General features: G+C 47.3%; 1 protein-coding gene across 1 annotated transcript; it reads left to right on the forward strand.

Annotated features, from left to right (window-relative positions):
* Positions 1-2,282: 2,282 nt before the first annotated feature.
* Positions 2,283-24,780, forward strand: LOC135809687 (vacuolar protein sorting-associated protein 16 homolog). The gene is made up of 25 exons (XM_065323096.1): positions 2,283-2,443; positions 2,533-2,621; positions 4,276-4,373; positions 4,733-4,864; positions 6,785-6,935; positions 7,182-7,297; positions 7,671-7,790; positions 8,503-8,576; positions 9,812-9,886; positions 10,419-10,513; positions 10,972-11,048; positions 12,035-12,160; positions 12,440-12,567; positions 13,111-13,146; positions 13,445-13,553; positions 14,062-14,196; positions 14,560-14,668; positions 15,731-15,828; positions 16,428-16,535; positions 17,357-17,431; positions 17,886-17,987; positions 18,406-18,476; positions 22,610-22,706; positions 23,400-23,503; positions 23,831-24,780. Exons 1-25 carry the CDS (start codon positions 2,391-2,393, stop codon positions 23,970-23,972), a joined length of 2,520 nt encoding a protein of 839 aa, XP_065179168.1. The 5' UTR covers positions 2,283-2,390; the 3' UTR covers positions 23,973-24,780.
* The last annotated feature ends 73 nt before the right edge of the window (positions 24,781-24,853 follow it).

The following is a 24,853-nucleotide window of genomic DNA, read 5'->3' on the forward strand; positions in this document are numbered from 1 at the left end:
CTACAAATGTTGATAAAGCCAAAGCGTACCCAGGAATTTGCTGGGGCGCCTTGATGGGACCGTGGTGTAAATGGTATGGCATTAGGGTTGAGATGTCTAGTGAAAAGACCCGGAATAGATGGGGCGGCATTAGGATTAGGTTCGAGTCCTGTTGGAGAATTAGGGTCACCCAGTGCTGCCATCATTCTTTATCACTGGTCGGATCTGTGGTGGAATGTTTACCATTGCTGCTGCCAAGATTGTCTTGTGATGCTGCATTCTGATGTTGGTCACGGTCTTTAAACTGCCATGGTCTGGCGTACAGAGGTCTTGGCCAGAAGTTTGGGGATACAACAAGCAAGAGGGCACTTGCTTCAACCATTAGTCGTGCTGACACCTTTCCATTTTCTGCTCTGTGCATGCTGCAGTCATGCACAGTGGTCTCTGCTCCAGCCTTGGCTGACCTTTGTTTCACGAAAGCTGCTAGACTCTCCTCAGTGCAGGACTCGCTCAGATTCCCAACGTACAACATGGCTTTCTTTGGCCTGGGTGGCTCCGCTGACACCAACTGCCAACTGTCATCTGCAATGACATCCAGGATGGCTTTACTTCTTCCGTCATTGCGCTTGGCCTGCTGGAGCTTGGAGCCTTTACCTGCTGCAGGGTGTGTAGCTTCCTGATCACTGTTTTCAGTGTCGTCAGTGTCACTGACGCTGTCACAGACGCTACGGTGTGCAGTTGTAGTACTCATACAGTTACTGGGGTCATTGGTGCCCGTAGCTGCACGGCCAGCTTTCCTGGCTGAGCGTCTACGGGATGTCTTGCTCGTACGCTGGCACTGGGCCTGGGGAGAGACACTCGCCGAAACAATGGCGGCTTCTTTGAGCGAAACAACATCCTCACTGAGTGCATTCACTTGCTTCGTCAACAGGTCGATCTTGTTCAGCAGGCGTGTCTCCCGGTCGGCCGACTGTGACACGAGGGAGGACAGTGTTGTGACTAGTTCTACGACAGAAGTCTCAATTCCTGGGAGGGAACTCAACAGTTTGATCTCCGACTCGGTCATCCCGCGAATGGCGGTTTTTCCAGATCGGGACATCTCGGCCCACTAAATGCTACTGCTAGGCTGCTACCTAATGAACTATCTATTACTAATTAACTATCCAGTACCTACCCTTCTCCAGACCGGCCTACTGCCGGCTGGCTACTGCAAAACCTGCGAAAACTGCGGAGCTCAAAAAAGCTAACTGCATTCGCACAGTAGATCTATCGATGAAAAGTTAGTGTGTTACTGTGTATGTGGTGTGTTCATGCGTGTGTACACAAACGTGCATATGTATGTGTGTGTGCGTGCGCGCGTGTGTACATGTACGTGTGTGTTGCTGCTGCTGCTTTTGCGGTTGTGCCGTGTTACCTTGGTTTCTGTTGCTGTCTTGACTTATTCGGATCTGGTTGTTTGCTACCAAACGGATTAACAAAAATTAGCGCAGTGTAACATGACAATTCGGTCCGGCGAGGTCAAATTCCCGGCGGGAATGTATGCTGTAAGGTATACACACACTGTGGCCGTATTGGATTTATAATAATAATGGTCATCCAGCCACGTCACAACCACCATTATTATTATTATGGTGGTTGTGAAGTGGCTGCATGACCTCGTCCTGGTGTGTGTGTGGGGAAGGTGTGTGTAGGGGTACTGATGCCGAGAGATGCCGAGGCTTGTCGCGCACTGTTTATTTGAATTGACGGACGGTCTTGGAGACCTGTCGGTACAGAAAATGATCGCGGTGGTTGAAAACTTTACTAAAAGCAGAAAGATGTTCTAAAAATGTCTTTCCATGGCAATGGGATGTGTGAACGTTCGAATGACCCAGTTTACGTAGATCTGAACATAGTCGTAGTGCATACAGTAAAACCTGTCAAGGCGACCACTCGGATAAGGCGACCACCTGTCCTAGAAGACCACTGAAACCAGGGCCAAGTGATGCTATTTCCAGTCAACTGACCTTGTACAGTATAAGGAAACCACCTGGTAGTGGTAACAGAGACCACGCTTTGCAGGTCCCATGACTCGCATGAGCGGTCGTAGACAGGTTCCACTGACTGTACGAGGTCGTACTTGGCTCGTGTTGGTGATGTGACGTGACACGCTCAGGCGCGCCGCGTAGCGAGAAAGTACTCTACCGGCGGTAGTTACCGCGCCGCTCGAGTTTGAACTGCGGCCTTTGCGGCCGCGCCCCCTTCACCAAAACCATCGGACAAAACTGGCTGACGTTTGACCAGTAATTTTGTGACTGATTTTGCAGCTGATTTTCGGTATAGTTTTGAGTTGAAAAGGAGGAAGACATCGGAGATCGGGACTCAGGAGAGTAGCAAACATTTCTATTATGAGCTGAACTTCAGAAGTAGCAATGGTGGACAATCCTACAGCCGATTGGAATGCTCTCGGGCCTGTGTTTTACAGGTAAAGTGCTCAGTCCTGAGTTTACTTCACTTTCAGCCAATTACAAATGCGATTCCCATTTGTGGACTCTTGAACGTTCCCGTGTGCAGGAAATTTGAGGTGTATTCTATGCAATGGCGCGACCAAGTGGACCTGAGTCAGTATCGCACCGCCGCAGCTCCTTATGGCGGTCCCATAGGTAATTTTCTGTCTAAAACTGGAAACATGATTTTGAATTTGAAAAGTGTGAGGACTTTGGAATGAAACCATTTTTATGGCATCAGGGGAAATTTGAAGCAGTAGAACGTTTCTGATAATCAGGAATTAAAAAAGAGGGCCAAAAGTTTACAAGTTATCTGTTTTGTCCAACACTAACGGTTATAAGCAGAATACTGTTGAGTCAAAAATGTGCAACAATTAGCACAAAACTGACTGATGAGATCATGACATTCAACGAAAAACGGATAACTTGTAAACTTTTGGCCCTCTTTTTTAATTTTAATCCTTGGCTCTCCATCCGAGAATAATCAGGAATGACTATGAATTCCACTGCAAAGGCTAGGTTTTAACTAATAATACTTCTAGCATTTGGCACCAGCATCCCTTGCCAGTCTGATTCACATCACCCCGATGGCAATTATTTCCTTGTCATGCATACCCATCTACACATATCCAACATTCAGGAGCATACTGTACATTGGGAAACCTCCGCAATCTGGAAGCTTTTGCGATTTTTACGATGGGTGTAAAATCGCAAAAGTAGAACTGCAGTATAGAAAACACACCAATGAAATTGACTCCATTCGCAAACATTTCCAGCGGCAAACTGGTCTGCTAGTGAATCGTGAAGTAAAGCCGGCGTCGATGTTTCCTGGTTTACAATAGTAAAGTACGGTAAACCTGCCCTAGCCGTATGCCCTTGGTGCATCGGAAACTGTCCTGATGTGACAGGATTCCGCTTGATCCAGGGATGCACGCTCGATCCACAGCACTTTGGTGCATGACAATTTGTCCGGTCAATACAGGATTCCGCTTGGTACAGGGCCCGGCAAACACGGGTTTTACTGTGTATTCCAAGTGATTCCTAGTCAGCAGTCAGCCACGTCTACTCTCTCGGTATCAGCCCGCAGCAGGATACTGTTGTTTTAGGCACTGTGTTGGCAGGATTATCAGGTTCCCTGACATGCTATGCGCCGGTCGATGAACACAGCGGAGGGTATGGCCGTATACATGTAGCAGCATGGGTACTGTGACGCCCTTTCATGTATTGTTCTAGGAGTTTACTGTATGAAAAGTTGCATGAACTCGCTGCCTGATGTCAGTCTTCCCTGCGTTCACACTCTATCTTTAGAACGTGCTAGGAGTCAGTGAAGACTGGAGAGGTTCAACAATCTTGTCTTTTGGGCTCGAGAGGTTTAGTCACTCGTCACTGCTCTTCACTGCGTATTTGGAAGGGCATGTACTGTGTGGGGTCATGGCTTGGCACCAAGACATACGTACTCGGGTAGCACTATGCAGACAAACAGCACAGATCCCGGTCTACCGTATCGTTTTGTGGAAATGAGTCAAGCATACATGGTCCATCGTAACGTAGCCTCCCTAATGTATGTAGAGTGGTTCAACAATCTGCTTCTGAGAGTTAACTAGAATAAAATTAATTTTACTGTTTGCACGAGGATCCTCCGGGTGTACCTTCGTAAGATTACAAAAAGAAAGAAAGAAAGAAGCGATGTCACGTGTTTGCATGCGATGCATCACTTGTGTTTGAACAACTGCCTTTGATGTCCTAATGGCCGGAAGAGTAAATGAATAATGGACGGTATGTTGTACATTGTACTTGGCTTTGCTTTCAGCATTGATGAAAGATGACCGTCGGTCACGGCAGTCTGCTGCTGCCAAGCCGCTCATACGCATCTACAATGGTGCCGGCCAGGAGCTCTCTGTTATCAAGGTCAGTTCTGCTCAGTGATCTGGAATGGAATCAGTCAGGTGTCTATGTGACCCTGAAGCACGTATGTGTGATATGTGGTGCAGGAGGGCAATGTCCTCCAGGCAGTGAAGTGCAAAATGTGTGTCTCAACAGCCATCTGTGATTACATGTACCCTTGCTCTTTCATGTCGGTGTACTGTTCGGAATTGAGGCCTTGATACTTCTCCGCATTCACATGCATGTATTCTAGCGCACATACTGGCATGTGGAGGCATACATACATGTGCCTCCTTTGTGTATTTGCCCCCTTTGTGTATTTGCCGACCTTAGTGCATTCCTGTTCTCTTCTCGTCTGGTTGCTTTCACCTTGTCTCTTGCAGTGGGATTGGACAGGACGTCTCGTAGCAATGGAGTGGTCTATGACTGAGGACCTGGTGTGTGTCCTAGATGATGGCTCGGTTGTCTTGCACGGCATTGATGGCCAGCACAAGCGATTGTTCAGCATGGGCCAAGTGAGTAGCAAACAAGACTACACATGCTCAGCATGTAACAGCCTGCCTAACATTGCACTGGTATTCCTGTGTTTGAGCTTGTCTGTGCTTGCATCGGCATAGCACACATTGGGCTGAAATACGCTTCGTAAGGAGAGACGAAGTTCTGTTGCAGCTCTGATTTTTCGTGTTTCTGACCAGTGAGTTGCATGTTGATCTCGAGAAATATGAAGCTCAAGAGTTGCAACAGCCCTTCCTTTCTCGTTACTGTGTGAAAAACGCTCTGCCTCCGGGCATAGAGTACCGTAAAAGTCCGTAAATAAGTGCCTGCCCGAAAGAAATACCCCCTTCATTCTTTTGGCTCTGTCTGTTGAAGTCAAGTCAAGCCCGATAAACATACTGCCCGAAATAAGTACCGGCACGGTGCGCACATGCAGCACGTAGCATGTACATCGACATGAAAATGACTTCTCCACTACACACAAGTCAGGTCCGAAAGTTAGTTCGTGCCCGAAAGTCAGTGCCCGCCCGAAAGTTAGTACGGGTGTGGTCACTAAATTCGAAAGTAAATACGTACTTATTTACGGACTTTTACGGTAGTGTTAGGTACCTCCTCTCGTACCTTTTCTAGTTGGCCTGCATGCACTTACGTACTCACCTTTTGTCTCCTTTTGTTCCGTTGGCCTGGGTAGCTACTTGCGCGCCCATATTTGCCATAGCTACCCAGGCCCTTTATCTTGCCGTTCAGACTTGATCTCTCTCTCTCTTTTCTCACTCGTCAATAATCACCATGTAGTCGTTTCGTTCGTCTTGGTCTCTTGTCTCGTCGTCTATAATAAATGTCGTTCCCACTAACTTGTTCCCGTTGTCAGTCGTCCTGTTTCGAACTCAACATTGGCGCCCGATTATTGATCGACCCACGACCCTGAGATCATCCCATGCCCAGCCGTCCTCAACCACCATTTGTCTCGTCTATGTCAACCTCGTCTCGTCCATGTCAGTCTCGTCTCTCCTACGCCAACCTCGTCTCGTCTCTATCAACCTCGTCTCTCCTACGCCAACCTTACCTCGTCTATTCTCGTTCAAGCCATGCAGGTCAGCTACCTTTCTCTCTTTCTTTTTTTTTGTATGCTTCTTCGTCAAATTTATTTTCGTGAATTTTTTTGTAGTGTGTGCGCGCGCGTGTGTTCGTAAAACATAACCAAGTAAGTTAGGGGTCCGATCATGGTGAGCCACGCTCTAATTTTTGGATGTTTAGCAAAAGTGTAACTAGGCTGTATTAGCCGTGCAAAATACTAGTAATTCACGTTCCTCGTCAAACTCCAATAGTTATTACACACAATAAGTAGTACAGGAATGATGTGTACCAGTGCATTTTTAGTACACACTTTCGTGAGATCCATGCGCGCGTGCAGTATGTGTGTGTGTGTGTGTGTTTTCTCCTCCAGTTCATTTTTTAAAATCTTTTTCTCTCTTTTTTTCTCTCCGCGAGGACGCGGGATTTTTTTCATGGAGGGGTTGTATGTTAGGTACCTCCTCTCGTACCTTTTCTAGTTGGCCTGCATGCACTTACGTACTCACCTTTTGTCTCCTTTTGTTCCGTTGGCCTGGGTAGCTACTTGCGCGCCCATATTTGCCATAGCTACCCAGGCCCTTTATCTTGCCGTTCAGACTTGATCTCTCTCTCTCTTTTCTCACTCGTCAATAATCACCATGTAGTCGTTTCGTTCGTCTTGGTCTCTTGTCTCGTCGTCTATAATAAACGTCGTTCCCACTAACTTGTTCCCGTTGTCAGTCGTCCTGTTTCGAACTCAACAGTAGTCTTTGAGCGGTGGAGCACCCTACATGCTCATTATGCCTATTGGCCCAAAATGGCAAAGCATATTTTGCAGCGGAAACTTTGAATGTTGTGTTTCTCCCATGCTGTTTCTGCACTTGCAGGAATGCCGCGAGCATCGTGTTATTGATGCCAAGGTCTTCAACAATGGTCCGATCACCGGTGTTGCGGTGCTGACGGGTAACTATCAGTTCTATGTTGTCAGTGACGTGACACAGGAGCTGGCCAGGATCCGCCATCTGGCCAGAATCAGTGGTGAGGGTTTTGCCTGGTGAATGCTCGTCATTATTTCTCTGTCCATGGCACTTTATGTCTTGGATCCATCTGCTTTTACTCACACTGCACTGCAGCTTATATTAGGTATTTTTAATCCTGGAATGGTTTGCTCCACACATTTTGCCTTATCTGCTATTCACGATTGGATTTCTGTTGTCGTATATACTATAGTATAGTGTAGAAAACTTGCTCAGAGTAGACTTATGAACCCTGTTTCAACTGCAGGTTTTGAAGCACCGCCGAGCAGCTGGCTTGTTTTGCCGGAGGAGCGGCAAATACGCATTCTGGTGGCGCTAGATAGCCAGATCTACTTGGTCGATGCTGTGCAAGCTGTCTTACAGGTACATGGCATGCTAGTGCCGGGAAAAATGAATTTACATGTATGCCGCTTCTGTGAACGCAGTGCCTGTCTAGGTTGCGTGTGCAGATATCTTGTCCAGTGCCCGGTTTTCAAACCAGTCAATCTCATATTGGAGCAGTCTCACTGCGCGTCATTGCAGTGATGCCTTTGTCAAGTCTTTAAAGAAAAGTGTTTATTACACTGATTTGCATTACACTCATAGTACAGCTGCATTACACTCTTTGAATTTAAATGTTGTTTTTTTGTCTGTCTTTAATTTGAGGGAGTTGAAGGCTTTCTTGCCCATTTTCCTGTCATTTTCCTTGTGTGGGATCGGGTACATGTTTTACATTTTGTGCTGTTCTTGTTCACAGCGTCCACCTGTGGACAACATGCCGTCCTCCTGGATAGCAATGGCATCGTCCTTCACTCACAAGTTCCTTGCAATGTTCGGCAACAACGGTGTTCTCTGGGTGGGCACATCAAATTTAAAGGTAGGTTAACCTTCAGGAAGGTTTACAAAAAGTCGAAAAGACAAGAAAACGTACTCACTGCTGACTAAAGCTTAGCACCGTTTCTTTACGATCATCCCTTACACCGAGCTAAGTTTTAGTTGACTGATAAAGTATAAAACATGTCAGTCCATGAGCAGACGTCTCAAGGTAAACACTCGTAACACACAAGTTGAAGGTTTCGACATCCTAGTACCGTATTATCTCTAATATAAGCACGGTCCTTTATTTTTTCAATGTACCTCCGCCCCGTGCTATTAATGGAGACGTTCCTTTATTGGAGACTGTTCCATCAGTATTTCAAGCTCATTTCAGAGGCATGTTTCCATGCCAAAATCATGCCAGACACACACATTTCAGGGTTTTTTTTCGCCGGTACAGATAATGAATTTACACAGTGTGCTTATAATGGAGACTGAGCACTTTATTTTTTGAATGCCGCCCCAAGGTGTTCTATTATTGGAGAGGTGCTATTATTGGAGACTGTGCTTATATTAGAGATACTACGGTATGTTCCTAACACGTTCTGTTACTGCATAGTGATGTGGTATACTGGTACATGTAGATTGTGTTTTTTTTTGGTGTTTCCAGACCATGTAACTGCCTGAGCTTTGTTCTGCTGTTGATTCTCTCTGGATCTAATCTGCTCGGTTATGCTTGTGTTTTGTGTTTTGCATTGTGTTTCTCCCCACAGAATGTGTACTCTGAAGTGAACACGAACCAGCAGGACCGGCAAGATCCTCAAGCCAAACCTGACAACTTAGTTTGGTACGTTGAGCACTGCCCTCCCTCCTTGCTCCCATTGTCCCACACCCCGACACACATGATTCCATGAGCTAACACCCGCACAGTACAGTGCTGTGCTGCTGATATGCACTGCAGTGCATGCATGGTGCCGTTGGTGCTGCTGCTGGCCCAATTCATAGCCTTCTCCCTCCTGTTACTCCATTCGCCTCATCTACAGGGTGCGTCCCTTGAAAACCCTTGAAAGTTGAAACCCTGAGAGTTTTTCTTTCCCCGGGAATTCCCTGAAATCCCCTCAAATTTAGTATTTTATAGAAAATGTTCCTTGAATCCCCTGAAATTTGTTTTCCAGATCACGCGATTTGGTAGACCTACGCAGCGACTGACTGTACATGATATGCATAGATCTACGAGTGCCAGTCCGGTCACCTGTACTGGTCATGTGAGTCGACAGCCTCAGCGGCCAGCGCAGCTCGCGTAGATCTTGACGGTATTTTTTTAAGCCTTGATCGCCATGTATGCTCGACTATCGACTGTGGTACGACGGTTCCTGACTGTAGCGAAACTGGAATCCGCCACTGCAACTGCTTTTCCGTTTTATTTGTTTGTTTTGGCCTTCAACAAGACAAAGTGTCTTCAGTTTTTTTTCGGAATGCCGAAGAAGTTTTTACAGAGTTGTACTTGTTCTCCATGCCGAAAGGCAAGTGTGTTTCAACGATCGCTGGTTGTCTTTAAACCCGTACAAAGACTGGCTAGTCCGCTAAGAACTTAGCGATGGAGAAGCATGATGGTGACGGTGGCTCTACTACTTGTAGTATTGATGATCAAATCTTCGATTGTTGACATTCTGAATCAGTGAACCTCTGCGTGACTTCGGATATGTGGTGTCTAGCGACTGTATGACATCTGTGAATACCCTTGAAATGCCCCTGGAAATCCCCTGAAATTTTGTGTATATATTGTGCTACGAACCCTGCATCTAGCATCTCAGTTTATCCCACCTCACCTAACGCACACACGTTTGGTCACCATCGGCACATATTCACTCGCACTAAGTCACTCACGCCTGCAGCAGCCTATATCAAACACATTCTTCGGACAATTTACTTCAAGTAGTCAATGCTCTCTGATGATTGATTCTGCATGAAACTCGGAGTCACAGCGATGATGTTTTGTTTCTCTTCTCTGTACGTGTGTATGTGCTTCATATACTTGCTCTTAGTATATTTGCTGTCCGTGTGCTTTATGTTCCGGTGCAGGTGTGGCAGTGGTGCAATTCTGTACTCGTTCGACACCCTTATCTGCATGGTGGGGCCAGAGAAAGACTGTGCCAAGTATCCTTGCTGTACATTCAGAATTCATCAGAAGGCAGGGCTGAATGTTGTGCTATCTTGTACATGTAGAGTATCCGCCCTATGTCATGGACGTGGGGTGTGTCTTGCGCAAGTGGTGGTGCTAGCCAAGTTTACAATGGAGCTTCTCCTTTTGCAATGTCTTTGATGTTGGCTACCTCTAATTCCACCTGATGTGTATACCATCATGCCCCTGCATGGCCGACGTACTTGTATTAGATGTTCCACAGCATACACGTACTTGGCTTTTAAGCCCGGTCGCAGTATGCATTGCTCAGTACATAGATGACACTGGGAGTCGTAGTGTAGACCCAGCTTACGTATTGTTGCTTGTGAAGTAGATCTCGTCACTGTCCTGGACAGGATGCTCGTGTGAGGATGGAGCCCTGCTCTCTTTCTGCCCCAATGCTCGGACTATGCTCGATGTGTGTTTTAAATATAGTGGATGGCATTGCATGTGGTAGGTAGATACATCGTACTGCTTGTAATCCTTGACAGTCACTTTCACGAATAGGTACTTTATCGAGCCTGGTGTGATCCTAGTGCCTGAGATTGATGGGCTGCGCTTCATCGACAACGCATCTCACGAGTTCTTGCAGAAAGTTCCAGGTGAGTCTTGACTGAGTGTGCGGATTGAGTGGACCAGTGACTGACATTGCATAATGGCCGCTTAATAAAGAAACACGCTCCTCATGAATTCATGGAGAGAAAGGGCTCGTCACGCTGTATATAGGCACAGCTTGTTTGATTACGAGACACGGGCGACATTGCTGTGTTACCAGGCAGCTTGTGTTGCATGCTGGCGTAGTTAGATATTAGTATCATCAGTCTCAATGAATTTGTGTAGAATAATGTGTTGGGTGATACGTCATGTACAAGAAGGAATCACCTGTTCCTCATATGGCATGGTCGAATGTGCTTCACGAGCACCCACTAGACTAAAGTAGTACGTACATGTATCCGGTAGATCTAGACCCAGACAAGCGTAACCAAGCATGCTGACCCTGGATCGTGTTGGCCTGGTCTCATCTGCACTGCTTCTTCCTGCTGCTGGATTTTCACTGCAGATATGGTGGAGAAGGTGCACAAGTTTGGTTCTCTGGCGCCTGGAGCTGTGTTGTACTATGCCATGAAAGAGTTTGAGGTAGGCGCGGTGTGAAGTTGCCAATTGGCATCTTGTCTGGTATTGTGTGCGCCTGTGTGTGTGTGTTAACCCTTTACCATCCGACCAAAATTACCCAGCAGTCCCAAATGCAATAATTCTCACCTCATTCTGAGAATATCTTCGGTTCTAATCAACCAATTTTCACAATCTTGGGCATTCTGGAAGCTCTCCACGAGCTGCGTACATTGAGCTCAAACAGGATACTACCAAGACCACATATCAAGCGCCAGGGAGCTTCAAATACACCCCATCGCTGGATAGACGAGGAAATTCTCTCCTCGCCAGCCATTTCTCGCTCCTTCATCGTAAACATTCCAATTTTTTTGCTTGAGCTCCTTTTCATGCTGCCCACGCGCTCAAAGCATGCCAAAGTGACTCAGCATGTCAGGAGAGGGGAAAATCCCCGCTCAAGGTCAGTCACTCGGAAAGAAATTCGACTTTTGCCGTAGCTGAAATGTCGAGCGAAATATCATTGAAATGCGACATCGCAGCTCTTTACCGATTGATGCAATGGAAAGCTGGGTTCTTCGGCTTCTTCCTAGATATTTAGTTCTTTACATTTCGACAAGAATCGATCGAGTTACGAATGTTTTAGTGGATGCATGTCCATCGATCTCTAGAGATCGATTCAAGTACGCACGGATGGTAAAGGGTTAAGGGTGTCTAGCGGCAGAATCTCTGAAATCACACAAGTCTGGCCAGTATACTGTGAGACGGCCGGTGTTTCTTTTTCAGTTCTGTATATTATGACACGAATCTGCCTCAGAGACTACATGACGGGCCAGGCAAATTTGATCTCTAGAGTATGTCAGATCCGTTTTTATAACCGCAATCATAGGACAAGCTGAATCGACGTGGAATTGTTGTCTCACCGCCGTCTCTTTAGATCCCTTTCTGCCATTGAAATGTGCCCAGCCGCTAAATTTGTTTTGCTCCTTTTGTTTCTATTATGATGGGGTGTGTAGCGGAAAAGCCCGAAGGCTGATGAGTATGTTCGCAGTGTGAAGGAGCACCTGGACGAGGCGATTGATCAGTGCACCCATGCTGCTGGTGATGAGTATGAGCCAGCGAGGCAGAGGAGCCTACTCAGGGTGAGCTAAGGTCTGGGCGTTCCTCCTGTGAAGGGTACTAGCATGTAGCTTGGAACTATTTCTTCAGTGACTGGGAGTGGAGATCTGCTGAGGCGATGTGCATGTTGATCTTTGTGATCTAGGTGTTAATTCAAGTAACGGTAGGTGTGAGTCGTAGGTGTGAGTCGTAGGTGTGAGTCGTAGGTGTGAGTTTTACCTTACTGTACGATGTGCTTTGTATTCTCATATACTGACCTTTGTTGGTTTTTCTCATTATTTCTGCCTGTTGTGTGGATGTAGGCGGCTGGGTTCGGCAAGTGCTTTGTCACGCAGTACGATCCCAAGCCGTTCGTGCAGATGTGCAGCCACCTGAGGGTGCTGAACGCAGTCCGCGATTACCGTGTGGCAATGCCACTGACATACGTACAGTATCCTCCTCATGATGATGATTGCTTGTCGCGCAGCAGTTAGCTGGCTCGGGCCTACTATGAAATTCTCTGGCTTGAGTTATTGTGCTTTAAAGCAGTATGTATTTCATTGGACTGTTATGTCATGGTGGTGTTGGTGGAGGCATTTTTCATGTAGAAAATCGATAATGAATCGACTACAGTGGAGCCTCTGTGCAGTGAAGAAACTATGTATTTGAAATGTTAAATACTAGTTTGCTTGTGCAGGTCCAAGAGAGCAATCTTTCCAGGACGTTTTGCTATTTTTTATGCCAAGCAATACATGGCTGGGGTAGCCAATGACCACTTTGCGTGGCGATTGCAGGGTTTTTATAGCCAACCACGGCTGTGAATTGCGATAGCTCAATGGCAAATTGGTAGTGTATGGTGGTTTCCGGTGGCAAGCCACATGCATTATGTTTTCAGCTGTGCCCCAATGCTATGTGTTGTGCCCTCTTTACACTCTAGTAGTCCGCATTATTCCTGAGTGTAATTTTTCCTCAACTCGCTGTCACTCGCTGTCAGGATGGAAACACTAACGATGCCAGTGCTTATCGACAGGTGAGAGAGTTGCTGGCACTTGACTTCCATTCGAATGAAGTTACAACCGCTGCATCATGCAATGTTGTTAGGATGCTGGCCATTGTATGAGCATTCTTTCATACACGTGTGTCCATTGTACACATACACATAGTACATACGCTCGTATAACGGAGGCGAAAGGCTGTGTAGCTGTAACTTCAAGTTTCACGCATTTCAGCGATCATCAGACACAAGCGGCATTTGGCATTCTTTGCTGAAGTCTCTTCGAGCTGCCTCGACCGGCCTTGTTTGTGTGTCCATTGTATGTATATTGCAGGCTTGTGTTGCGCCGGCAATATTGCCTTGCTATCAAGATCGCCGACTACCTGAAGATTCCTCCTCATGAAGGTGCCAGCCACATCCTTGGCCACTGGGCTTGCTACAAGGTATGTGTCCAACTGCACTTCCCTGAAAATCTTAGCATGATAGTTACCTCTACGTGGAGTGTCATTGGATACAGTTACAAGTACAGTTGAAAGTGGTGCTTGTTCGGGCTCTTCCTCGTGCCAGCAGTTTTGGAGGGGTTCATGTAACGTTATGTTTGGACAGTGAACGAGTCAACATGTGCACAGCAGATGTTGTAGCAAATTGTGCTTCTGTGTCCGTGAGCTTTTGTGTGATTGCCAGGAGATGCATGCACATGTTTGCTATGTACCTGTACCGGCTCTGGAGCAACACGTCCTACTCGTAGGTTGTTCAATCATGGTTGGATTGTGCAGCACACCCAAAGTTGGCTGAGCTACAACAGTTTGGACCTACAGTTACCATAATTTTATTTATTTTTTTATTATATGGCTGGATTGCTTGTTTGAAGCCAGCAACGTCAAGCAGTTGGGCATGGTGATCGGTAAATACTAAATAGTCGTCTCCACATTTCTTCTCCTTGTTGTCCAGGTCCAGCAGAGTGCTGTGGACGATGTTGAGGTGGCAAATACCATCGTCAGCAAGCTTGGTGACACTCCGGGTATTTCTTACACGGAAATTGCCACCAAGGCCAAGGACTGCGGCCGCACGGAGCTGGCTATTCGGGTAAGAATGGCTCGTGATTTGCCAAGATGTCCTGTCTGAGGTGTGCGAGTTTGTTCGCTGTGTTAACCTATCAATTCATGGTGACTAATTACGCAGTGGCGAGCCTTATTTAGTTGTCTACTTGGTCTTGCCTGTTCTCTATCTCTCTGTGTCGGTACATCTCTCTGTGTCGGTACATCTCTCTGTGTCGGTACATCTCTCTGTGTCGGTACATCTCTCTGTGTCGGTACATCTCTCTGTGTCGGTACATCTCTCTGTGTCGGTACATCTCTCTGTGTCGGTACATCTCTCTGTGTCGGTACATCTCGCTATTCCTCTTCTGCTTACGCTCACTGTTGTGCTTTTGTTGCTGTGCATGTTCAGCTTCTTGACTACGAACCTCGGTCCGCTGATCAAGTACCGTTGTTGATGAAGATGAAGTACGATGAACTCGCCCTGGAGAAAGCTATTGAAAGTGGTGACACTGATTTAGGTACGCTGTGCGTGTAGAATGTGCATGTCACCAAGCCAAGCCAAACTGTGTTTGGCTTGCGTTTTGATTCCATAGTCTGTATTAAAAAGCTTCTGCAAGTTTCCCCAGTATTAGGATTAGGATCCCTTGTGACATCCAGCTGAGATTGGATTGCCGTATCTCGGAACTCCGTTCAAGTGTCACGCTTGCTTACCCGCAGAGCGATTTTTAACTCGGGAATACCACACAGTACAGTCAAACACATCATACCACATGGCCCAGACCCTATCCGGTCGATAACCATTTTGGATAGGAGGGGTTGGGGTGTATATTAGGGGTGAAAGGGGTGATCCGGGTACCTGTGCACCCGTCTGTTTAGCTGCTGATCCGTTAGCAAACGAGTACCCGTTAGTCGTGTACGGCGGTATCTTATGGTATTAGTAGCTGGCTTGAACAGCCGTACAGTTCGATGTACAGTTTGAATGTGTTGTTGGTTGGTCAACCCTGCTTCATATGACAATTTAGACAATTTCGCATGTAGCGCGTGCGGCACTTGCCACAATGTAGTGTACTTGCTGTGAATTGCATGACTTCGCATGTCCTCTGGGCACGAAATGTAGAAGGCTATTGTATAGTAACTGTCACTATTGGCTGCTAAAGGGTACCCGATAACCTGCCCGTTAAGCCAGGTACCCGTTTGTAACCTTAAAGGGTAACCGTTTCACCTCTGTATATGCACTCCTCATGTACAGATATCAAGTTGTTCAGTAAAATACTGTAAATCAAGAATATTTCGTACGTTTTCACCTAAGCCCTTTTGTACACACAAATTGTTCGTATGTACGCACTGTCCCCCATATCTTCTGTGCATGCAGGTTGGTTTTGTATGTTTAGGTCTAGAACTAGTTGCCTTGGCTACTTTTCCGGGTTAGAGCCCTTTACTGCCTGTGATTGGTGTGGCTGAGATGGTCATGTTGTTTGCACTCTGCTTGTTGCCCTGCTTTGCGGACGAATGGTGTTTCTGATGTAGCTTTCCCTGCGTTGTCACTCTGCTTTCTCCTGTGCTGATGTGCTCCTGTGTAGTTTACACCGTGGTGATGCACCTTCGCGACAACCGAGAACTGGCGGACTTCCTCATGTTCATTCGGGGTTACGAGCCTGCCATGGCGCTGTTTGCGCAGGTATGTTTTCGTGCAGACTAAGGCATTTCCCATTCTTCTGGCCGGTTTGTATGGCACAATTCTTTGTCATACCTCACATCAGTCATAAATAGTGCAGGGTTGGCTGCGGACAACCACATTGCAGGACTGTTCGAAAGAACAGTGCTTCTCGTTTACTTCCGAATTATCAGCCAATGAGGAGCGTTCACTGACTTAGTTTGTGCCACGAGCACCCGGCATGGCGACTTTGGTATGGTTGTGTAGGGTGTTGAACAGTGCATGCCTGACCCCAGTGTGCTCACCTGCATTACTCATGCAGACCATATTTGCCAATGAGCAATGGCTTATCTAGGCAACTGTCTACGTATCAAACAGTGCATTGTTTCATTTTGTGATAGCGTTTTGAATACTTGCCTATCAGCATTGGGGGGGGGTTCTGGGCCTGGTTTTTGCTCAGCTTGGACCTCTACCACTGGATTACGATGGTTTGCCTGTTGCACCTTGGTTTGGCTTCAAAATCACATCTTGGCCTATTATTGCTTTTGTCATTTTCTGTAACCATTGCCGGTGCGCCGTTCTGTTTCCTTTTTGTCTACGTGGTGGTATGTGTTCTGTGACAGTATTGTCGTCAGCAAGATCGTCAGATGCTGATCGATCTGTACTATCAAGATGACCGCAGCGGTGACAGCGCTAACATTCATCTGCAAGATGCTCTGAGCACCAAGAATGTGAGTGCTCTGGTTGACCATGGCCTTGGTGATTTCATTCAATGTATTTGTACTTGAAGTACCTAACTGGATCCTCTCTCTCTCTCTCTCTCTCTCTCTCTCTCTCTCTCTCTCTCTCTCTCTCTCTCTCTCTCTCTCTCTCTCTCTCTCTCTCTCTCTCTCTCTCTCTCTCTCTCTCTCTCTCTCTCTCTCTCTCTCTCTCTCTCTCTCTCTCTCTCTCTCTCTCTCTCTCTCTCTCTCTCTCTCTCTCTCTCTCTCTCTCTCTCTCTCTCTCTCTCTCTCTCTCTCTCTCTCTCTCTCTCTCTCTCTCTCTCTCTCTCTCTCTCTCTCTCTCTCTCTCTCTCTCTCTCTCTCTCTCTCTCTCTCTCTCTCTCTCTCTCTCTCTCTCTCTCTCCTCTCTCTCTCTCTCCTCTCTCTCTCTCTCTCTCTCTCTCTCTCTCTCTCTCTCTCTCTCTCTCTCTCTCTCTCTCTTCTCTCTCTCTCTCTCTCTCTCTCTCTCTCTCTCTCTCTCTCTCTCTCTCTCTCTCTCTCTCTCTCTCTCTCTCTCTCTCTCTCTCTCTCTCTCTCTCTCTCTCTCTCTCTCTCTCTCTCTCTCCTCTCTCTCTCTCCTACACACACACACACACACACACACACACACACCACACACACACACACACACACACACACACACACACACACACACACACACACACACACACACACACACATACTCTCTCTCTCTCTCCCTCCCTCCTCCCTCACTGTCAACTCCTTTGCCAATGCAGCTATTTTCTACATGTCCCACTGGTGTTTGTGTTTTTCGCATTGTGACATGCTAGTTGAGTGACATCCTGGAGAAGCTAACACGGGCGCAGGTCATGTACACACAGGCACAGAACAAGTTTGCAGCCGAGGTGAGTTAGCACTGGCAGCCAGGGTTGTGTGGTGTTTGGTGCACCAGTGTCACCACTACTTGTGAGACTGTAGTCTTTGGTTTCTTCTCCTACTGATTCTGCACTGCACGAGGGTTTAGTTACCTTCACCGTTGCTATAAGGGATAGGATAGTGCTTTCAGACACAACTATCACACTTCCACACACTAGAGATAGTGTAGGCCTGCAGTGGGAGTCCAACATCAACTTTTGGCTTAAAGTTTTCTGCTGCTTGGAGTTAAACTCAAGCAATGAGAATCTTTCCTGACACTGAAGTTACTACTCCCCCCCCCCCCCCCCTTTCTCGCACTCGTGCATTTCACGTCTTATTTTGCTGTGCTCCGCTGCTACTGGGAGAGAATAGTTGGGTTGCGTACATGTGTCAAGAGCAGTTCTGAAGTTGACCTGCTCGTTTTTCTTCGTGTCATCATCCTAGGTCACCAACGAGCACATAAAGCTGGTACAGGCGCAGCAGGCTATGCAGGAGCGCACCAACAAGCCGTTCATTGGCCTCTCCGTCAGTGACACCATATTCAAGGTGAGAGGAGAGGTCTCCGCACTACGCAGTGCTATGTACATGTACACCGCTCACTCAATGAAATACAATCAAGGGAGTCAAGTACGCGCCGAGCGTTGCGCGGCCTTAGACCTGCGAAATGATGCAGGGTGCAAACTGGACTCATGTCATCGGATTTCATTGAGCAACACTGTACTTGGAAATGGTGCAGATTTGCAGAAATTGGATGCACTCCTGCATTGATACAGATGGAGAATTTGGTGATTTCTGCACTGCCAGGTTTGATGATGGGATTCTAATGATCTATTTTTCTGTATGCACGTGTGTGTGTGTGTGTGTGTGTGTGTGTGTGTGTGTGTGTGTGTGTGTGTGTGTGTGTGTGTGTGTGTGTGTGTGTGTGTGTGTGTGTGTGTGTGTTGCTACTACCATGCCTGTTCAGTGCCTGGTCTGTGATTTCCGCTCCACGATGGCAGAGCGTCTGAGGAAGGATTTCAAGGTGCCAGACAAACGGTAGGATTCACTTTGAAAGCTAGGCTGTACCGCTGAACCCAGTGGGTAGGGTGTGTGGATGGGGGGGGGGGGGAGAGGAGGGGGGGGGGCTGGGGTGGGTGGGGAGGGGGGGGGAGGAGGGGGATGGGAGTGGGTGGGGAGGAGGGGGAATGGGAGTGGGTGGGGAGGAGGGGGAATGGTAGTGGGTGGAGAGGAGGGGGGAAGGGAGTGGGTGGGGAGGAGGAGTGGGAATGGGTGGGGAGGAGGGGGGGGGGAGGGGGGGGGGGAGTGGATGGGGAGGGGGGGGGGGGGGTAGTTCACTACACTCTGACTGTGTGATATTGATTGTGGGAAAAGTTAGTTGTAGACTGAAGAACATGCAGCAGGGATGAATTTATCCTGTATCAAAACTGCGATGCAAAATCGATCTACTGCTACTCAAAAGTCACCGTGACTCGCAGAAAACTGTGATACATACAGACTATCCATGCCTAGCCTGTGCTGTTAAGTAACATGCATAATGTGCAATGTATTTGGTGCAGGCACTCTCAATCTGCGTGCACATGTATGATTCAGTCGTTTTTTTGCAAACGGGCTTTCAGGCATCACTCTCAAGAAGGACAATGTGGTAAACACCCAACTTTCAAAGAAAAATGATAATCAAAAATCAAAGACTGCTACACAATTGTGATTTTGTATAGCAGAAACTGCTATGCAAAATATGACAATATATTCATCAGCAAGAAGTAAAGCAAGGACAAGTTTCCAGAACTGTCAGCCAGGCAAGGAAGAAACTCATAATCGAGTAAACACCGCAAATTAGACACGTGTAAACGTGGCCTCAGTTCTCTCTGCCACTGATGTGTGTGTTATAAAGTACGCATGCAAGATTCAGTCCATGCAACTCGCGTATACCATAGCAGGAAATTCATACAAACCCTTGTGCGTAGCGATGACACAATAGCGCTTACTGTTGTCGCCGAGCGGTAGCTGAGCATATGCTTGGCTGAGATCTAATTTGGAAATACAGATCCATCAGAAAATTGCGATAACAAATAGTATAGTATTTATTCATATTTCTCTAGGGCAGTCCCCACAGACCTATGGTCTCCTTACGGGGTACCCTAGCCAATCTAGGATTGCGAAACGAAATTGACTTGGTGAAGCAGCAAGGCGGACCGATGCCGGAACTGAGTTCCAGCGGTCAGCGGCTAAATAAGAAAGAGAGGAATAACCAAATAGAGAGGAGGCTCGTGGCAGTACAAGTCCAAGCGAGACTTGAGACCTTGTGCAGGTGCGGCTACGTGCCTCAGAATTGGCACAAAGGCAGAAAAGGCGGCACAGAAGTGAGCTAGCAGAAGAATGAACGCATCTGAATGCAAGAAGATACAGTCTAAGGGAGAAACGGATAGTGATGGGTGTGAGGTTGTTTTGAGACAGAATACACTGGACATCTGCGGTGGGTGGGTAGCCAAATACAGTACGCAATGAACGGCGAGAGATGCGGGTGAGAGAATCATATTCATGTTGTCGCAGACTGTGTACATAAGCATTGCATATTCCAGTGTAGACTGGACAAAAGAGAGATAAAATATGAGTCTGGCTGCATTGGTCAACATGGTGCGGCAGCGCCGAAATGCTTTCACTTTTGCACTGACCTACTTTCGGAGTGCATCAACTCCTTGCTGACGGAATGTCAAGTGCTCATCAATAATGATGCCAAGATACTTAGCACAAGATGATTGTTCGACCACAGTGCCACAGAACCGCAACTGACAGGATGCCTGCACGGTGGGCTTCCGCAGAACAAGAAACTGAGTCTTTGCCGGGTTTAATTTGAGTTCCCTGGAGTAACAAATCACTCGGGTTGGGAATAGGATGCTGGTTAGCTTCAATGTGCTTTTTTAATAGACTCTTTAAAATCAGCACTTAAGCGAATGGTGTTGTTTTTCTTTTTCACAACCACCACGGGGGATGCCCACTCAACCTTAGAGACCGGCTTGATGATCCCCTCCCCCTCTAGACGCAACAACTCCGCTTCAACCTTAGCGCGGACGGCGGATGAAACAGGACGGGAACGGCAACTCTTGGGGGTGGGTGACCCTTGAAGCTGGATCTTGGCAGACTGACCCTTAATAGTACCCAAGCCCTCTTGAAACACGGTAGGGAACTGACGCAATAGATCATCTAGCGACAATGCATTGACTTCAGCATTACGAAAAATGGACCCGTCTATAATGACGTGGGGCATCCAGTTTCGACCAAACAGGGGCTGACCACTACCCTCTACAACAACGATGGTGTCTCGAAACTGTTGAGACTCGTAACGTACATCGACAAAGCATTCACCCTATACAGACAGGGAACTACCACCATGCGAATTCAGAGATGCACGAGACTTATTCAGACAAGCATTGGGAAACTGCTCCTTCCAAACAGAACTAGGAAATACTGAGACTTCAGCACCAGTGTCGACTTCCATCGGACAGACTACATCATTTATGCATACATCAATCATCATGGGAGGATGAGACTAAGATTGAGACTTATCTGTAGCTAACACATCGTCGGTGAGAGTACCAATGCTGAAGGAATCGAACAGTGGCTCTGGCTCAGATGAGATGTGTGAAGTCGACTGCGAATTGCAGCAGGAAGTGAAATGCCCACGACGCTGACATTCGCTGCAGGTTTTGCCACGCGCCGGGCAACTTGAATCACGACTGAAATGACCTGCCCTGCCCTGCCACACCTAAAACACGGACGCTCAGTAGAAGTGGAAGTAGAAACAGAAACAGAAGCAGACACACTCTCAGATTTACGTGCACGATCTGATTTACCTGACGATTTGAAATTTCTCTGCTGTTTCTTCGACACAGAGTGCTTACTAGAGAGGCCGTGTACTTCCGATGGCGTACTAGTAGCAGCAGAGGGACCCACAGAAGAGACTTGTTGCTGTGTTGCCTCAAACAAAGCTGCAATCTCGAGACATGTACCCAAAGTTAGTTTTGGATCAGACAGCAACTTCTTTTTCAGCTCAACATTCGAAATGCACAACACCACGTGGTCTCGGATCATGTCATCACACGCGGACCCAAAATCACACAAGCGGGCCTGGACGCGTAATCTCACAACAAACTTACTCACCGAATCGTTCTTCATAAAATTCATCTGGCGCAGCACGTGGCGCTCATATACCGGATGTGTGGCGCCGCCTTGAAGTGTTCGTTGAGTTTTCGTAACGCAACCTTGTACTCGTTGTCGTCGACAGCTGTCAGAGCCGCCGCCAGCGGATCGTCGAGGTCTTCAAATAAATCCTGAACCTGTGTTCCGGCAGTATGCAGCGAAAGGTTTTTCAACGGTTTGTGATCCGTAATTCCTTGGCGTTCAGCCATGTAAGTAAAACCTCGTAACCATTTACTCCATCGCAAGGACACCTCTGCCGGCGTGCCCCTGTATTCGAATAGTGGAAGCTTGTGGGCTCCGCTCAGGTTACTGCAACCGCTCATCTTCGTCGCCAATTGTTATAAGGTACGCATGCAAGATTCAGTCCATGCAACTCGCGTATGCCACAGCAGGAAACACCATCCGGTTTGTTCTAGGATAGTTATAGAAGTGAAGATGTAACGGGAAATCATGGAGAGATAAGCTGAAGAGACACGCCAGTGCTGTCGTGGCACTAATGGCGTTATAACACGACAGTATAGAACTCGTCAACCCGTACCCAACGTAAGACACACGTCAGCCATGCAGACGTAATGTAGAAGAAGACTGATTCACAATACAGTAAGACATCGTCACTCTTCGTCATGCATGCATCGAAGGAACGTAGAACGACACACGTAGTACTGTCGTGGACATGGAAATCCAGTCGATTGACCGGGGCCGGTGCCCTCAGCGCGTACAGAACAGCGCTTGATCCGATGCGACCAGCGGGCTGCAGCATGTGTGCACTGCTTACCCACGGCTGCATGGCCAGCGCCCTGGGGCCGCTAGCCGTGCGACCGGATTTCCATGTCCACGACAGTAGAACGTAGATCGTACGACAAATACGATAGTAGATCAATCTATAACAGTGTACACTGTTCTTGACTTGTGCAAGGTCTAGAGAACCAGGCTGTCTGTTGTCTACGTATTGTCGTTTTCTATGATATCAGATTCTGGTGGCTGAAGATCCGAGCATTGGCGGAGACCAGCCAGTGGCTGGAGCTGGAGAACTTCTCCAAAAGCAAGAAGTCCCCGATTGGCTACGAGGTAAGCCTTGCCAGCATTCACTAATGTGGGTAGAGTACACAAGGCAGATACATGTAAGTGAATGGCTCTGTGTGTGTCTGTGTGTGTGTGTGTGTGTGTGTGTGTGTGTGTGTGTGTGTGCGTGCGTGCATGCGTGTGTGTGTGAAAGAAGCAACTAGCCCAGAGCTTGATGTCTAGAGGGCTATAGGGCTTGAAAGTGATGACGTCAATAACGGCCAGGGAGTAGTAAGTTGACATCAGATTTCTATTTTGGATCCACTAAGGTGTGACTTTGCTATTGCCTCAGTGTGTGGGTGCATAGCAACCCACGCATGTCGTATGCAGGTGTGACTTTTTCTTCGCCACCAGTTGTCACCCCACCCCCCTTAGCCAACCCAGTCAATTTCACCGGTTACATCACCTTGCTGTGAGTAAGACCGCTTGAATTGTGCTTGGATCCATACAAAAACTGGAGCCAACTGGATCCAGTTTTTGAATTTTTGAAATTGTTGCTATGCTGTGACGTAGCACTTTCAAGCCCTATTGATGGCATTCCACTGCTAGTGTGCAGTAGAAATTCTCCTTGGTGTAGGAACATTCCCAGGGAGTGATTGAGATGAAAAAAAGGAAGGTTATTTTGTGCTGACACTACGCAACTATCTCCCAATGCCTCCTTCTGTGTGTTGCTCTACTGTGCTTGACTGTTGACTTTAGCCCTTCGTCGATGTCTGCCTTGACAATGGCAGCCGCAATGAGGCAATGAAATATGTGAAGAAAATGACCACGGAGCATCGGCCGCGGGCCTACATGCGTTGCAAGTGAGTGCTTATCAGCTGTTCACTCGTTTTCGTTTTACATTGCTGTGTATGTTGCTGCATTCAACTTTGACATGCACCAACCGTTATGGACTTCAGATTGTATTGTTTCGTGTTTTCACTGCATGCGCTCTCTTTGTTACTCTCAAATTCTCCATCGCCATTGTATGTATTGCATGAGTGATGTGCGTAGTGGGCACACTCACATGTACGAGCGTATTGTCGCCTCAACTGATGATCTGAAAAACCCCTTTCGTTTTGTTGTTGCTTGCAACACCTCGTTTCTCCGGCATGCACTGATGGCTTTTGTTTGCTTTCTGCACTGTACAGGGCATGGGACCTGGCAGCAGAGGATGCGTTTGCGAGTCGCAACGAGGAAGCTTTAGATCAGATCATAGCCAAGTCCGGCGCGGGCCACGGCCAGCTTCACGAACGCATTCACGAGATGAAGATGCAGCTACGGCAACGGTGAGCAGCGGCTGTGCAGCAACGCCGCCTGTATATTCATCTGGTGACTGCTATTGTTGTTAACTTGTCACTGCCTGACTTTCAGCCTCTCTCACAAACATACACCGGCAGTATGTGCTGGTCTTTCATCCTCAGCCTCTCTCACATGCACACAGACAGTATGTGCCTGTTTTTCAGCCTCTCTCTCTCTCTCTCTCTCATACACACACACACACACACACACACACACACACACACACACACACACACACACACACACACACACACACACACACACACACACACACATACACACACACAGAGCCAGCATGTGACCTTCCGCTGTCGCTGGTTTTGCCGGACTTGCGGAGCTGTGAACATGATCAGATATTCTGTTCGCATTTTCTTTGAATCATTGCACAAAAGGTGAAATTTGACGTAGGTAGCAAAAATTATCCACGGGTGCAATATGCCAGCTGGGTACCCCTCCCTCCATACACGATATTACTAGCATGCAAAGAAAGGTGAGCTGTGAGCCACTGAATAGTCCTCCATAAAATCCATACCCTGCACAACACACATGCTCCCAACTATATTCTTACTTTATGGTTTCTTGAGTATCTTTTCATTAACGATGTATCAATGTTTCTTTATCCTAAATCAACCGAATCCGATGCCTTCCCTTCCTAGCTATCCCCTTTCGTGACAACTGTCATTCCTGCCCTGATCTGTTTTGATTCGATCTTTCATTGCTTTTTGAAGATTTGGGATCGAAATTTTGACCACTTTTACAATGATTACGGCCAACAGCTACTATTTTCTTGCGAGCAGTACTTCCTGCTGCGTGTGCATGTACTTGGAAGTATGAGCACTGGATCCAACTTCCGTTCTTCCTCAACTTCAGCA

This window comes from Sycon ciliatum, chromosome 2 (assembly GCF_964019385.1).
Source record: "Sycon ciliatum chromosome 2, ocSycCili1.1, whole genome shotgun sequence".
Lineage (NCBI taxonomy): Eukaryota > Metazoa > Porifera > Calcarea > Leucosolenida > Sycettidae > Sycon > Sycon ciliatum.